This window comes from Nansenia antarctica (assembly GCF_963989245.1).
Source record: "Nansenia antarctica genome assembly, chromosome: 10".
Lineage (NCBI taxonomy): Eukaryota > Metazoa > Chordata > Actinopteri > Argentiniformes > Microstomatidae > Nansenia > Nansenia antarctica.
The window spans coordinates 25698309-25715916 of NC_137680.1; the positions used below are offsets into that span (position 1 = coordinate 25698309).

The window sequence follows — 17608 nt, forward strand, 5'->3', positions numbered from 1 at the left end:
GCCGTGCTGATATTCAAGAGGAGAGACATGACACGTTATAGAGCTTTATAGCTGCTGGACAGGCTGAGGAGGAGAGGAGAGGAGGAGGAGGAGCAGAGGAGAAGGGGGGATAGAGGAGGCAGGGTTTCCGTTAGAAAAAAGTTGTGCCGGTCAACGTGTCCGGGAAGATTTCAATTTACCGGACAAACGTGAGAAATTCCGGTCATCATATTAAAATATAATATAGCTGTTTGTCGCGGTGATTACTGTTGTGTAGCCTATACAGTATATGCCGTTTAATGTCTATTTCTCATCCGATACGATTAGATGCGAGCTATATAATATAGGCTTTCATGATTCGCATGCGCTATGCCATAATATTATGTCCAGCGCTGAACGCGCCACACTGGGAACTGAACAGACTGCATCGATCAATGAACGGACTCCACATTACGTTAACTGAAGTCTGTTAAATTGTTTGGGATTAATGTGAGTTTTCTATTTTCTCTTTCCAGTTTTACCCTTTTTTATCAATAAAACAACGTCATTTCTATATCTTAATCGGACTCGCGAGTATGACAATGAGGAGAACATAACTGTTTATTGAGAAACGATTGATAGGCAGGCTGGGATACGTATATAAAGAAATACCACAATGTCTAGATGTATAACATTGTATTGAAAAGTGCAAGAGGTTACATGTAGGCTTCTGGCGTGACACATAGGCTAGCCTAATTTCCGTTCATATGCCTTTTATCAGATAAAATAAAATAGAATAAAACTCTTTGAAAATAAATAGGCTTTAAATGAACTTAACTGCTTTCAGTAGCTCAGTCAGTCCCACATACTGATGACATGCGATGCCATTTTTTGCCATGTGAAATGCAACTTGTAGCTGAGAGTGCAGCTTATTGTTAGCCGTTTCATTAGCCTGCTCACAGTGGCCTGACCGCCGATATGTGCTCACTGCACCGCCTGTGATCAGTGAGACATTCTCATATTCGTTGCTCCTCTCGTGAATCCGTTATTCCTCCCCGATTTTTTGCACGGTGAGCAGAACATTTTTCCTTCCCCATCTAAACGCAGCCAGGGGAAATGTTCTTTCCATTCAACTCGGAACCCTCCAGTTGGCTGGAGGAGCCACTACCTCCATCTCTTTAGAGACAGACTTCTCCTCAGACTCATTGTAGCTTGGTTTCATGAAGTCATTGTTAAGCTTACTTTGTCTTGCCATGTTTACCTCTCACTCGCTAATGGTGCACTTTGAGCTGCAACGTTTGCAGGTTAAAAGCAGGGTTGCCAGATGGGCCGGGTTATCGCCGAATGGGCTACTGGGTTTAGCGGTAATAGACTAGTTAGGCTGTAAAATCCCATCTGGCAACCCTGCCACCGCTGTTTCGCGGAGTCATCTTCATGCCGGCGTCAAATCATATAATAATAAAAGAAATATAGCCTATATATTCATCTTTTTTAATATAGAAGGAATCAGAATGTGACAATTCAACTTTAGCGAATTGTATTCAAATTGTGGTTAGAGGGAATTATTTTCACCGGACATTATGACCAAAGAGATTTCAATTTGTCGGACTTCAATAGATTTTACCGGACAAAGACCGGCAATTACCGGTTAACGGAAACCCTGAGGAGAGGAGAGGAGGAAGAGGAGAGGAGAGGAGGAGAGCTTCATATACATGTTATAGAGCTTCATAGCTACTGGATAGACTAAGGAGGAGAATAGAGCTTAATATGACAGACATAAGACGTTAGAGCTTCATAGAGGAGAGAAGGACAAGAGAAGAGCTTTATAGGGACAGCAGCAGAAAGGGCAGGGCCAGCAGAAGGGGCCGGGCTAGCAGCAGAAAGGGCAGGGCTAAGAAGGGGCGGGGCTAGAAGCAGAAGGGGCGGGGCTAAGGTACCTGAGCAGCTTGTGGCCGTTGGTGGTGGCCACCTCGGCCAGGCTGGTCAGGGTGCGCTGGTAGTGGCTGTTGCTCTGCTGGGACACGTGCTCCAACACCTGCCTGAGCTGCACACACACACACACACACACACACACACACACACAGAGAGTCACACAGACGCACACACACACACACACACACACACACACACACACACACACACACACACACACTTACGTAAGTTCAACCAGACGGACAGACAGACAGGCACACAGACAGACAGACAGGCACACAGACAGACAGGCAGGCAGGCCGACAAACAGACAGACAGACAGGCCGACAAACAGACAGACAGACAGGCCGACAAACAGACAGCCAGCCAGCCAGCCAGCCAAACAGACAGACAGGCAGACAGGCAGGCAGACAGCCAGACAGCCAGACAGGCAGACAGGCAGACAGACACACAAACAGACAGAGAGACAAACAGTCAGCCCGACAGGCAGACAGACAGACAGACAGGCAGACAGAAAGACAGACAGACAGACAGACAGACAGTAGGGCTGCCACGATTAGTCGACTAGTCGCGACGACGTCGATTACCAAAATCGTCGCCGACATATTTGGTAATCGACGTCGTCGCCGCATGTTTTTTGGGAGCTGAAATAAGAAAAAAAAAAGCTTTTTTTTTTTTTTTCCCTTCTTCCCTGAAGCTGCCACTGTCTAGCGCAGGGGTGCCCAATACGTCGATCGCAAAGGTAGTATGGGTAGATCGCATGGCATTGAAAAAAAAATGGCAAAAAAATGGCATTTGCCACTTGATTGACGTACAGGTAAGCCAGTCTGCGATCTGATCTTTTCACCTAACACACGGTTCACCACGCATGCACAGTCAACAGCGCCAACTACAAAATACAAAATACCGGCGAGACTAATTAACTATAGTTAGCCTTCCAATTTCTACTATTTACTACTAAAGAAAGGGTATACAAATGAGTGGGGAAGCTGGACCAAGTAAGAAACCAATAACGTATAACTTCCATCCAGAATGGGAGGAGGACTTTTACACGATGTGATATTGGAAGTGCGTCTGTCGGATCTGCAGATCTACGATGGCTGTTAGAAGGGAAATGTGGCAAAAGAGCGAAAACGTACAGCTGTAACGATAGCTTCTTATCGCGTCAGTCACGTTCTTGTTAAACAGAAGAAGTCATTCAAAGACGGCGAAATTGTGAAAAAAGCGTTTCTCGAGGCTGCAGATTGCCTTTTCGATGACAGATCCACAGTGGCTGATGACACCTTGCAGGCTGCCTACACCTTGCAACCAGCTCCTACAGCCCTGACTACTAGAAACTAGCTGCCTTCTCCCAGTGCCAGGTCTCCCACTAAGGTAGATAAATGCATTTATTTCCTCCTTTCAAACTAGGGAACTACCTGTTTTGTATCTGGTTTACTTTTCTGTTTGTTGGATCAGTAGTTGGCTATGGTACTGCAGACTGGCTGTCAGTGTGTGAGTGAGAGAAAGTGAGTGTGTGTGTGTGTGTGTGTGTGTGTGTGTGTGTGTGTGTGTGTGTGTGTGTGTGTGTGTAAGAGAGTGAGAGAGAGAGAGAGGGAGAGAGAGGGAGGGTTTGTGCTATGGCTCCCTATGCAGACTGGCAAATGTGTGTGTGTGTGTGTGTGTGTGTGTGTGTGTGTGTGTGTGTGTGTGTGTGTGTGTGTGTGTGTGTGTGTGTGTGTGTGTGTGTGTGAGCGAAAATAGCAAAGAGGGAGGGTTTGTGATGGTCTTCTCCTGTGGTTGTGTGACAGAGAGAGGGAAAGTGTATTGTGAGTTTGTGAGTTTACTATGCAGGCTGGGAACTGTGTGTGTGTGTGTGTGTGTGTGTGTGTGTGTGTGTGTGTGTGTGTGTGTTTGTAGTACGTGCATGTACGTTTGCGATGTTGAAACTAGACTGGTAGATCTTGGCAGACTGGCTACTAGCGTCTCCCAGTGTCTTTGATGTACATGCGCAGTGTCGGTCATCCGGGGCACACGTGACGTCCCTGGAAAAACAAACAGAGAAATGTCTTCCCGTCCTCGTACCTCTAAAGTGTGGGAGCATTTCAACCACAACGTTGAAAAAAACAATGTAAAATATACAATTTGCAAAGCTGAACTCGCTTATCATGGCAGCACGTCTATGATGCGCGAGCATCTAAAAAGGAAGCTCGTTGTGGCAGATGACGAGGAAGACGATGGCTCGTCTCGGTAAGCTAGTTAGCTTGTTATTGGCTAACGATATCGTTACGTTAAAAGCCTTCTTTCATTATTTTACGTTATGTGCTGTAGGAGGAGGTGGTAGAAAAGTTTGACATCTCGCCTGCCAAAATAACGCACATTAGGGGCGTTTCCCCACACTATCAAAGCTGGCAAAATCTTTTCTGTGCATCCCTGCAACCTCCACCCCATCCGAGAGGATCTTCTCTGCAGCAGGGAACATCTGCTCTCAAAAGAGAGCAAGCCTCTCTCCAGAACATGTGGAAATGCTGACTTTCCTCGCTATGAATGAATAGTCCACACAGGAGAGAAACAATTTCTTTGCTCAGTCTCCTGCACTTTTCTTTGTTATGTTATTTGATTGAGACCAAACCTTTTCTCTACAAACATTTCTTTTTGTGGATAATTGCTCTTTTTTAGTTGCCTTAGTGCCTACCTCATTTTATTTTGCAGCACTATTCAATACATTTAAAATGTATGTTTGATGCCAGAGATGAGTGAAGCAAAGCAAAACTTTTTATTTATTTTTGTTTTTGTATTCTTTTGGTTGCCTAGTGCCTAGCCTACCTCATTTTACTCAGCAGTTTGCACTCTCTACTACTCTTTACATTACATGCAAGTGATGCCAGAAATAAATCTGCAAAGTTCATTAAAATATCTATTTTTGAGTGAACAATCATTTTAATTGTCTTTATTTTTAGTTAGCACATGCCTACAACAACAACTAACAACTTCAAGCTAAATTTATAAGCTGATTTAGAAGATGATAGCTAAATAAGAGCGATTGAGTAATTGTGTGATAAGCTGTAATTTATGATCCGATTAGTCGACTAATCGTTAAAATAATCGGTGACTAGTCGACTATGAAAATAATCGTTTGTGGCAGCCCTAGCAGACAGACAGGGCAGACAGACAGACAAACAGTCAGCCAGACAGCCAGCCAGACAGGCAGACAGACAGACAGGCAGGCAGGCAGACAGACAGACAGACAGACAAACAGGCAGACAGACAGACAGAAACACAAACAGACAGACAAACAGACAGACAGACAGACAGGGCAGACAGACAGACAGGGCAGACAGACAGGCAGACAGAGAGACAAACAGTCAGACAGACAGACAAACAGACAAGCAGACAGACAGACTGGGCAGACAGACAGACAGACAGACAGACAGATAGACAGGCAGACAGACAGGCAGACAGGTACCATGTTCTCTTTGATGTCATCGTTCTGGGTCATCTGGATCATGGTCTGGAACAGACGTCCGTGGTGCTGGATGAGGATCTCACACGTCTCCCCATAGCCCCCCTACACACACACACACACACACACACACACACACGCACACACACACACAGACACACACACACACACACACACGCACACACGCGCACGCACAAGGGTATGAGAGTACAGTTTACTTCTGCAGAGTGCACTTAATGTAATGTAATTTCTACTCCCATTACAAAAACAGGGTTAGGGTTAATTGCAAGCTTTGTTTCGGCGCACATTGATACAATGAACTGACTGTCTTTTGTGAGCTGACTGTTTCTCTGTGTGTGTGAGTTGACTGTTTCTCTCTGTGAGCTGACTGTTTCTCTCTGTGAGTTGACTGTTTCTCTCTGTGAGCTGACTGTTTCTCTGTGTGAGCTGACTGCTCCTGTAGTGGTACACAGAGGGGGTTTAAAACGTTTGTTTGTGTTTTTTTTTTTTTAAGAGATGAGTGAAGAAAGTGTTTTTTTGTTTGTTTACTTGTTTACTTGTTTGTTTGTTTGTTTGTTTGTTTGTGTGCTTGTTTGTTTACTTGCGTACACACTCACCTGCACACACAGGTCGAGCGGCGTGACCCCGTTCTTGTCTGGGAGGTACTTGGCCCCCCGGGAGAGAAGGATCTGGGCTGTGTCCCTCTGGCCGTGGCTGTGGGGGGGAGGGGGGGGGGAGAGGAGGTCAGGGGAGGGGGGGGAGAGGAGGTTAGGGGAGGGGGGGGGGGAGGAGGTCAGGGGAAGGGGGGGGGAGGAGGTCAGGGGAGGCCTCTCTTACTACCTCGTACACTTCTCCCAAAACAGCTGGATTATGTATGGAATGATTGATGTATTGATATGTGTTCATATGTACTGATATGTACTGATATGTATTGAAATGCTATATCAATCTGGGGAGGCTGGTGGAGGTAGAAATCGGAGGACGGGCGCATTGTAATGCATGTAAGGGAATGAGGAATTGATTCCATTCCATTACAATGAGCCCGTCCTCCGATTTCTACCTCCGCCAGCCTCCCCTGGAGCAGGGAATCTGGCCCTGACTGCAGACAGGAAGTGCTGTCTGGTCGTGACAGGATGTGATGTCATCATACGCAGGGACCAATCACCTGCAGGCGAAGTAGAGGGGCGTGGCTCCAGCACAGTTGGGTCTGTTGATGTCAGCGCCACTGTCCAATAGGCACAGCACGGTCTGGGGAGGCCACGCACACACGCACGCACGCACACACACACACGCACACACAGTGAACTCTGTGACCTCCACCACACCATCATCATCATCACCATCACCATCATTACCATGTTATGTTTGAAGGTGCATTCTGCCTCCCATCCAGAGAGGGGCAGCAGTGTGGTTGGGTCAGTATGCAGTATGGTCCCAGGGGGTCTATTACATTCTATTCTAATACATTATACTATACAGTATAGCATTATATTATTATATTATACTATACTGTATTATACTATATTATATTATATTATACTATGCTATATTATACTATACTGTATTATACTATATTATATTATACTATGCTATATTATACTATATTATATTATACTATGCTATATTATATTTTATTATATTATACTATACTGTATTATACTATATTATATTATATTATACTATGCTATATTATACTATACTGTATTATACTATATTATATTATACTATGCTATATTATATTTTATTATACTATGCTATATTATATTTTATTATACTATGCTATATTATATTATACTATACTGTATTATATTATATTATATTATACTATGCTGTATTATATTATATTATATTATACTATGCTATATTATATAATATTTTACTATGCTATATTATATTATATTTTACTATATTATGATGTTGTAAACTCACAGTATTGTGTCCGTTCTGGCAGGCTACGTGCAGGGCTATATTATATTAAACTCACAGTCTTGTGTCTATGTTATAAACTCAGTCTTGTGTCTATATTATAAACTCAGTCTTGTGTCTATATTATAAACTCAGTCTTGTGTCTATGTTATAAACTCAGTCTTGTGTCTATGTTATAAACTCAGTCTTGTGTCTATGTTATAAACTCAGTCTTGTGTCTATGTTATAAACTCAGTCTTGTGTCTATATTATAAACTCAGTCTTGTGTCTATGTTATAAACTCAGTCTTGTGTCTATGTTATAAACTCAGTCTTGTGTCTATGTTATAAACTCAGTCTTGTGTCTATATTATAAACTCAGTCTTGTGTCTATGTTATAAACTCAGTCTTGTGTCTATGTTATAAACTCACAGTCTTGTGTCTATGTTATAAACTCAGTCTTGTGTGTATGTTATAAACTCAGTCTTGTGTCTATGTTATAAACTCACAGTCTTGTGTCTAGATTATAAACTCAGTCTTGTGTCTATGTTATAAACTCAGTCTTGTGTCTATGTTATAAACTCAGTCTTGTGTCTATGTTATAAACAGGGGTGCACATAACTGGTGCGCCAGTGCGCATGCGTCGCCAAAATGCATGCTGCGCGGCAGATCAGCCGTATGAAGGCGCTCTTGCGCACCAACAGCTGGAACTGCTGGGAGAGGAATTTACTTCCTCAAAATCCAACTGCTGACTGCTGACTGCTGCATCACTGCAAGCCCCACTAAGTAACTATTTGCCGTCCCCTCAGCCGAAGGCCCGACGAGTAATCCATCACAACAGTCGACCGACGACGACCACGGCGACTCCCCTCACAAAAACATTCGGAAAGTATCGTAACTCGTACTTTCATTCCGCGTATCGCGTATCGCACGGTTATCACGCCGCCACGTGAAAATTCAGTCCCGAACGACTCGTCGCTAAAAGGAAAAACAACACCAAGGGACACGTTTCTTTTCTCTGAAGCTTTCAAACGTTCAGACGTTTGTTTTACAGCTTCATTATCGCACCTCGACCCCTGACCCAGGGAATATGGTTGGGAATTCTATTAGAAAAAAAGACTTTGTTGCACAATCAAAATAATGAGCTATTTAAAGTGATAGCCTACAACATCCTCTACCATGGTTGAAATTGAGGACAGTGATGATGATGATTAAGCTTGTAGCATAAATAAATGCTTAGGCTGTAACTTTTTGTTGAAAAGCTGATTTCAGTCTTTACAGAACAGAGCAGTGCTTAAAGAGATGTCCGTTTATTTCAGTGTGTTTAAAGAACAGACATTCAGTTAGTGCTTACAGAGATGTCAGTTGATTTCATTGTGTTTAAAGAACAGACATTCAGTTAGTGCTCAAAGAGATGTCAGTTGATTTCATTGTGTTTAAAGGAGTCTGACAGACTTTCATGCTTAAAGAGCAGTCATTTGATTTTGCATTTGTTTCTTTTGTTTTGCACACAAGCATTTGTTCGTTCATCTTTATTTATGAATAAATGTCGTTTTGCTAATATAAGTTATCCATGTATCCCTTTTTTATCCATCCTGTGGGACGGGTCGTGACCCGCGAGCTCGGGGAGCACCAAGCAGCATCCCTAGGTGCTCCTCTGAGCACTGGCCCCAAAAAGGTATGTGCACCCCTGGTTATAAACTCAGTCTTGTGTCTATATTATAAACTCAGTCTTGTGTCTATGTTATAAACTCAGTCTTGTGTCTATATTATAAACTCAGTCTTGTGTCTATATTATAAACTCAGTCTTGTGTCTATATTATAAACTCAGTCTTGTGTCTATATTATAAACTCAGTCTTGTGTCTATGTTATAAACTCAGTATTGTGTCTATGTTATAAACTCAGTCTTGTGTCTATATTATAAACTCAGTCTTGTGTCTATATTATAAACTCAGTCTTGTGTCTATATTATAAACTCAGTCTTGTGTCTATGTTATAAACTCAGTCTTGTGTCTATGTTATAAACTCAGTCTTGTCTATATTATAAACTCACAGTCTTGTGTCCGTTCTGGCAGGCCACGTGCAGGGCGGTCTGGCCCATGGCGTCCTCCACGTCCACGTTGGTCACGTGCTGCACCAGGTCGTGCAGGAGCTCCGTACGACCGTTCACCGCCAGCCAGTGGATCTACAGGAGGGTACGACCACACTTTCACCACATTACAACCACACATTGACCACACAATGGATCTTCAGGAGGGTACACACTTTGACCATACTTTGACCACACTTCAACCACACACTTCGACCACACACTTCGACCGCAGTCCTGTGGGGGGGGGGGGGGGGGAAGGGGGCGTTGAGGTAGTCAAGATCAGATCCTGTTAAACCTGCTGCAGGCTGTTATGGAGGTGGAGAGGGTTGTAAGGTTGTTATGAAGGCGTATTCTCACCGCGGTCAGGCCCTCGTTGTTGCAGATATTGACGTCTGCATTGTACTCCAGCAGTCTGCCCATGCACTTCTTTTGTCTGCAGGGAAGGAGGGAGGGAGGGAGGAAGGGGGGAGGGGGGAGAGGGCTCCTGTTACACCCAGAGTTAAAACAGCAATAGGAAATGCAGTGCGTTCTGTGACCATCATCATCCTCATCATCATCACCATCATCGAGTTGTTGACAAAGGCATGTAATGTGAAGACTGAAGGTGCACTCTGGCTCGCGGCCACAGGGGGCAGCGGTGTGGTGTGAGTGTGGTGAGCGTGCAGTATAGTGGAGCCTGAATGAGAACGTGGAGCGCTGCTGTCTCACAGACCATCACTCAGCGTTCCTAAATTAGCTGATTTATCTAATTAGCTGCTCGTCAAGATCTGGAGATTAGCTGAATCAGGTGTGAGCTATATTCAGACACACAGAGAGAGACATACACACACAGAGAGACTCACACACACAGAGAGACACACACACAGAGAGAGACACACAGAGAGAGACACACACACACAGAGAGAGAGACACACACACACAGAGAGAGAGACACACACAGAGAGAGAGACGCACACAGACACACACACACACACAGAGAGACTCACACACACAGACAGAGACACACACACACTGAGATACACACAGACAGAGACAGAGACTCACACACACACACACCCCCAAACACACACACACACACATGATCGATGATTGGCTGAATCAGGTGTGAGCTAGATTCAGGTATGGTACTGGTTCTGTGCGGCCAGGTGGGGTGGGGGGGGTGTATTGAGGGGGGGGGGGGGGGGGGGGGGGGGTGTATTGGGGGGGTGTAGTGTACCCGTTGCGTGCGGCCAGGTGCAGGGGGGTGCAGCCTGAGATGTCCTGGTAGTTGGGGTTGGCGCCTCTCTTCAGCAGCAGCACCAGACACTCCACTGACCCACAGCTACAGGAAACAGGAAACACTACAGTCACTCTACCTGTACCCTGTACCCTTCTGTTATTACACTGTGTTATTACATTGTGTTATTACATTCTGTTTACATTGTGTTATTACATTCGATTTACATTGTGTTATTACATTCGGTTTACATTGTGTTATTACATTCGGTTTACATTGTATTATTACATGGCTAGAAGTCGGGGCGGCTGTGGCTCAGGAGGTAGAGCCGCCGTCTAATGATCGCAAGGTCGGCAGATCGGCGGTTCGAACCCCTGCTGGCCACATGTCGAAGTGTCTTTGGGCAAGACACTGAACCCCAAATTGCTCCCAATGAGTGGGCCAGCGCCTTGCATGGTAGCTTGCCGCCATTGGTGTGTGAATGTGTGTGTGAACGGGTGAATGAGAGGCCGTTGTAAAGCGCTCTGGAATAAGGAGCTGTATAAATCAATATAAATATAAGTCCATCTACCATTATCAGTACTTTAGAAGGCACTTATGATATCAGCTGTGGAAGCTGACCAGCCCAGCGACCCAGACTGTCTGAGACGGAAAACCTATGGAGTGAATTCTCCTAAACAAACACATTTACAGTATACACACTCACACACACACACACACACACACATACACACTCACACACACACACACACACACACACACATACACACACTGATTCTGCCGCATCGCTATGGCAAAAAATAGAACACGCGCTCACACACGCACGCGCACATGTGCACGCACGCACGCACGCACGCACGCACGCACGCACGCACTCACACACACACACACACACACACACACACACACACACACACACACACACACAGATTCTGCCCTATCTCTTTGGCAAAAAGTATCATACAATCTCCCCCGAGGCTCAAAACTGAGACACTGTGGACCAGATTCACTAACAAGACCTCAGCCGAACAAGGTCTTAGCCTAGTCCTGGACTAACAAGGCCTTAGCCTAGTCCTGGACTAACAGCATCTTCAGTGGAGCTGTCCCGTTATCTAGAGATCAGATCCTGTCTTACTTGGCAGCGATGTGCAGCAGACTTCTCTTGACCCGTCCAAAGGCGTAGTTCACGTCAAACTTGGAGTTCAGCAGCAGCTCGGACACAGACCTGCAGATAAGAGATACAGACCTTCAGACTAGACATACAGACCTTCAGACAAGACTTACAGACCTTCAGACAAGTCTCAACCAATGTGTCTGCCCTGTGTGACCACATACACAACTCATGAGAAAGTCTTTCCTCTCCTTCTCTCATCCTCTCTCCTCAGGAACCTAAGATGTAAGGAATAGAGGTGTGTGTGTCTGTGTCTGTGTGTGTGTGTGCGTGTGTGTGTGTGTGTGTGTGTGTGTGTGTGTGTGTGTGTGTGTGTGTGTGTGCGTGCTTGTACGTGCTTGTGAGTGTGTGTGTGTCTGTGTGTCTGTGTGTGTGTGTGTGTGTGTGAGTGTGTGTGTGTCTGTGTGTGTGTGTGTGTGTGTGTACCTGTGCTGGTCAGCCATCACCATAGGCATGAGTGTGTAGACAGCGGTTTCATTATCTGTGAAAGGAGAAGAGAAGATTTTCATTGATCATACCAGATAAAAACAACAACGTCATGATTATGAGTCAAACCTCCACATAACAGTGTTCTATCGCCCTTATATAGCCCTAATTGAACTTTGAACCTTTGAGCAAAACAACAGCAGCTACTACCACCGCTCTCTGTAACTCCAGCACAACAATCTCTGTCAGAACCCGAGCGTTGTACTTGGCATGTAACTAAGATGCCCCTCCCAATAGAGACCAAAACATCCTGTCTGCCTGCCTTCTCCCAGCCTGACTGTCAAACACTGACATAGTGTACAGTTATGTGGTCAAATCGTGTTGTGTGTGTGTGTGGGGGGGGGTTAGCTTCCAGTTTCGCCGTTTCACAAAGGATGAAATCATCTCTTTATCGTTTCTATTTTTAATTTCAGTGCCACTCCCTCTTAGTCTAGATGGTCAAAAAGTCAAGATTGGTATATAGCCTCATCCTTTTGGTATTTGGGGAAGAAAGGAGGAAATATAACGATGTGGGAGAAGCTAATGAGGGCTAAGAGTTTGTCAGAACAGACCGTACATCAACCCTGAACATGTTTGGACATGAATCAGCTCATGAACCGGCTCAGGATGGAAGGTTGCCATTAATGTAAGGTTACAGGATGTAAGGTTGGCGCTGGCAGACTGACAGACTGACAGACAGACAGACAGGCAGGGAGACAGACAGGCAGACAGACAGACAGACAGACAGGCAGACAGACAGGCAGACAGGCAGGCAGACAGGCAGACAGACAGACAGACAGGCAGGCAGACAGGCAGGCAGGCAGGGAGACAAACAGGCAGATAGACAGTCAGGCAGACAGACAGACAGACAGACAGGCAGACAGGCAGACAGACAGGCAGACAGGCAGACAGGCAGAAAGGCAGATAGACAGACAGTCAGACAGGCAGGTAAACATACAGGCAGGCAGACAGACACAGACAGACAGACAGATACAGACAGATACAGACAGACAGACAGACAGACAGACAGACAGACAGACAGACAGACAGACAGACAGGCAGACAGACAGGCAGACAGAGAGACAGGGTGCAGGCAGACAGACAGGCAGGCAGGCAGAAAGACAGACAGGCACAGACAGACAGATACAGACAGACAGACAGACAGACAGGCAGACAGACAGACAGACAGACAGACAGGTACCCTCGGGTAGTTCCACGGTCCTGGCCCGGCGCAGGGAGCGGGTCAGCCGACTGAGCTGCGTGTTAAGTGTCTCCATCGCCTTTTCCATCGATCAGTAAACAGGTTACCGGAGCCTCGAGTAAAGCCTATTTGTCCGGTAGATAGGTGTCATCCATCGGGCTGTCGATGGTCTCTGTGGAGCACTGCCCTTTTCCTCTCTCTCTCTCTCTCTCTCTCTGTGATTCATGCAGCATTCCTTGTGTCGACCGTTCTTCCTGTTTTCATGACGTCCGACCGCAATGGCGTCTGGGTACTGTAGTTTTCAATGCAGTATTTTTTTTTCTCTCTGTCTCTCTCTCGCTCTCTTACTCTCTCTCCCCCACTCTCTCTCTCTCTCTCTCTCTCTCTCTCTCTCTCTCTCTCTCTCTCTCTCTCTCTCTCTCTCTCTCTCTCTCTCTCTCTCTCTCTCTCTCTCTCTCTCTCTCTCTCTCTCTCTCTCTCTCTCTCTCTCTCTCTCTCTCTCTCTCTCTCTCTCTCTCTCTCTCTCTCTCTCTGTGATTCATGCAGCATTCCTTGTGTAAACCCGTTCTTCCTGTTTTCATGACGTCCAAACGCAAGGGCGTCTGGGTACTGTAGTTTTCAATGCAGTATTTTGTTACGTTATTATTTTTTGTTTTTTTTATTTTTTTTATTTTTTATATACCATGGTTTATTTTGGGGGAAATTTTCAGGGCATGGTGTTTGTTTTTCAAAATGTGATACCAAAGACCTCATTCTTGTATGGATAATACCGTCTATTATTTTCTATCCTATTCACTTCTATTGTTATTATCCACCATTCTGTTTATAAAGCTCTCACTGGCACAGATCCAGAATATCTGAAAGACCTTCTGCTATCAGCCCAATAGAGCTCTCAGGTCTTCTGACGCTGGCTTTCTATGTGTACCACATGTACAAAAGAAGAGATTTGGTGAGGCTGCACTCTCATTTTATGCTCCAGATTGTGGAATGCACTGCCAGTTTACATTAGGGATGCAACCTCAGCAAATATGTTCATGTCAAGACTAAAAACCCATCTTTTTAATATTGCCTTTAAATGACTAAATAATAAATGATGATTATATAATGATTGGAGCACTTTGAGCTGCAACGTTTGCAGGAAAAGTGCTATACAAATAAAAGTTATTAATCTTATTATTACTCAGCCACAGTGATGTGTAGGCTGTACTGGATATACTTTCCACAGATGCTTTTCCCCCCCGCTGGTTGGTCAGGGAGAACATCCCAGGACATGGAGATGAGGTCCTCTGGCCTGGGGGATATCCCATCAACATTGCTAGAGAAAAATCTAGGCTTATCTTTTTGTAAATGTCGCAAGATTTATCAAAATAAGCCTAGATTTTCCTTTAGCGACTTTGATGGAATACCCCCCTGATCAGGATCGGGATGAGGCGGGATGAAGACTATTTAGATGTTAGATCTATTCTACTGTACGTACCATAATATTGCAACCTATTTTGGAGGAAAGAAAACGTAAACAAAGGAGAAAAATGTAACAATTCCTACACAATGTTATACATTTGAATATGTAACATAACCTCATGAAGCCAAAACAGCTCTGTAAGAGGTCATCATAATAATGATAGATGTGTGTATCATTTTGGTGGAAAGAATCTGTTTTGAGAATACAGAGTAGAGTTTTGGCAAAATGATTAACTCTTTTCTATTTTGTGTTCAGAGTTTTGAGAAATTGAGGAAAAACTGCAACAAGGAGAAAGCTTATCAGCAAATACAGTTTCAGAACCTTTCCTGTGTCTGATCACCAAATTAAAACCTTGGACCATTAGCGACCAACGCATCAGGCGTCGACTGTGGTTACACATTCTGTGAACAAACACCAAAGGATTATGGTCCGTATAAACGATCACAGGCGTAACAAAAGATCTAACATAAATGAACTTAAGCGCAACAGAGCCAGAGTCTCCTGCTCTAATGTACAGTAGCACGATTGACTGTTGTTAAACTTCTAGCTTAGCATAGCTTTCTATAGCATGTCGCTGACTCAGGGCCTCTCTCTCTCCAAACAATGGCAGAGGCCCCAGGCCCCACAGGTATAAAATGGAGGGCTTCCCAACAGGTAGCAAGTCAGTCACTCACCACCACCTCTAGGACCAGCAACAGCAGCTAGCATCAGCAGCTAACCACCGCTATCAACATGACTACCGACATGAACATGATGGGCAAGATCACCTTCTACGAGGAGAGGAACTTCGGAGGCCGCTCCTACGATTGTATGAGCGACTGTTCCGACATGTCCTCCTACATGAGCCGCTGCCAGTCCTGCAAGGTGCACAACGGCTGCTGGATGGCCTATGAGCGCAACAACTACATGGGCAACCAGTGGTTCTTCAGGAGGGGAGAGTACTCCGACTACAGCAGCATGTTCAACTGGAACATGAGTTCCTGCCGTTACATCCCCATGGTAGGTCCACACAACCATCTATCTATCTATCTATCTATCTATCTATCTATCTATCTATCTATCCTACCACTAAACCTGTGTTTTCCTGATCCTATTACAGCACAGGGGCAACTACAAGATGAGGATCTACGAGAGGGAGAGCTTCGGAGGTCAGATGCACGAGATGATGGACGACTGTGACAACATCCAGGACCGCTACCGCATGAACAACTGCATGTCCTGCAACGTGATGGACGGCCACTGGCTGATGTACGAGCAGCCCAGCTACATGGGCAAGATGTGGTACATGAGGCCCGGCGAGTACAGGAACTTCAGGGAGATGTGCCACGGCAACAACAACATGAGGTTCATGTCCATGAGGCGCATTATGGATTCCTGGTACTAGATGTTGCTTGATTGGTACTTCGAGAGACCTAAAGAGAATCGGTTGAATAAACGTTTTTAGAAAATTTTAACTGTGAAGTTGTGTGTGTGTTTTTTTTTTTTTTTTACAAGGTGTGCGATGAATTCACACACACACACACATACTGTACGTAGGCATGCAGGCACACACACACAAACACACACACACACACAAACATAGGCACACACACACACTTAGGCACACACACACACACATTGGTATTGAGCACTGTCACTCCTCTGCTCGCTTTCTCTCTCTCCTTTCTCCCTCTTTCTCGTCTCTTCCTCTCATTCTTTCTCATGCTCTCCCTCTCTCTTCTCTCCCTCTCTCTGTCTCTTTCCCCTCTCATTCTCTCTCTCTCATCTCTCTCTCTCTCTCTCTGGCTACACTGGCAGGATAAGACATGATCTCATGAGAACTCAAATAGCTGATGTGACTAAACAGATCATAAATGATGATGAATACAAAATAACAACACAGGAAGTCATGACAGGCACAACAATTTACACATAACAGGAACAGCATCCCAGCTTCAGACAGTACAGACCAGTACAGCCCAGACCAGACCAGTACAGACCAGACCAGTACAGACCAGTCCAGTACAGTCCAGTACAGACCAGTACAGACCAGCCCAGACCAGTACAGTCCAGTACAGACCAGACCAGTACAGACCAGACCAGTACAGTCCAGTACAGCCCAGACCAGACCAGTACAGACCAGTCCAGTACAGCCCAGACCAGCCCAGTACAGAGCAGACCAGTACAGCCCAGTACAGATCCCGTACAGACCAGTACAGCCCAGTACAGCCCAGTAGAGACCAGTACAGACCAGCCCAGACCAGTACAGCCCAGTACAGAGCAGAACAGACCAGTACAGCCCAGTAGAGACCAGTATAACCCAGTACAGACCAGTACATACCAGTATAACCCAGTACAGACCAGTACAGACAGTTCCATCAATGTCGCTAGAGGAAAATCCAGGCTTATTTTTTATGTCTTATTTTTGATATGACTTATCAGAATAAAACTGGATTTTCCTTTAGTGACGTTGATGGAATACCCCCCAGGCCAGCCCAGTTCAGCTCAGCTCAGTTCGGCACCGCAGTGTGTCAGGGTTCAGACTAGCAGTGTATCAGTTGAGTACATTAGACCCCTCTGGTCGACAGAGACCACCGCACATCCGTTCAACACAGTTTATTTATCCATTCACTCATTCGTCCATTCAGTGTAACATTGATAACCATCAACATGACATACAAAAGTGATCCCAAGCTTGTTGATGACGACTGACAGTGAATCTCTGTGAATTCAGGAGGACAAGACTTTCTCTTCTTTTTTCTTTTTTTTTACTCAAATCGTCAAC

The 17608-nt window shown here is 45.1% G+C and overlaps 2 protein-coding genes across 2 annotated transcripts in view; one reads left to right on the plus strand and one right to left on the minus strand.

The window, feature by feature from the left end:
* Nucleotides 1–13470, minus strand: part of hace1 (HECT domain and ankyrin repeat containing E3 ubiquitin protein ligase 1) — a gene marked incomplete at both ends in the record, with an annotated part of 38883 nt that extends 25413 nt beyond the window's left edge. The window contains 10 exons of the mRNA XM_080541122.1: nt 1896–2002; nt 5336–5437; nt 5950–6046; nt 6498–6580; nt 9291–9422; nt 9687–9762; nt 10546–10650; nt 11681–11770; nt 12143–12197; nt 13383–13470. Of these exons, the coding sequence (XP_080397248.1) occupies nt 1896–2002; nt 5336–5437; nt 5950–6046; nt 6498–6580; nt 9291–9422; nt 9687–9762; nt 10546–10650; nt 11681–11770; nt 12143–12197; nt 13383–13470 (935 nt within the window). The remainder of the gene's footprint in view (nt 1–1895; nt 2003–5335; nt 5438–5949; nt 6047–6497; nt 6581–9290; nt 9423–9686; nt 9763–10545; nt 10651–11680; nt 11771–12142; nt 12198–13382) is intronic.
* Nucleotides 13471–15576: 2106 nt separating this feature from the next.
* LOC308165896 (gamma-crystallin M2-like) lies at nt 15577–16228 on the plus strand (the record flags this gene model as incomplete). Its single annotated transcript, XM_080540080.1, has 2 exons — nt 15577–15843; nt 15944–16228. 2 exons carry the CDS (start codon nt 15577–15579, stop codon nt 16226–16228), a joined length of 552 nt encoding a protein of 183 aa, XP_080396206.1.
* Between the last annotated feature and the right edge of the window lie 1380 nt (nt 16229–17608).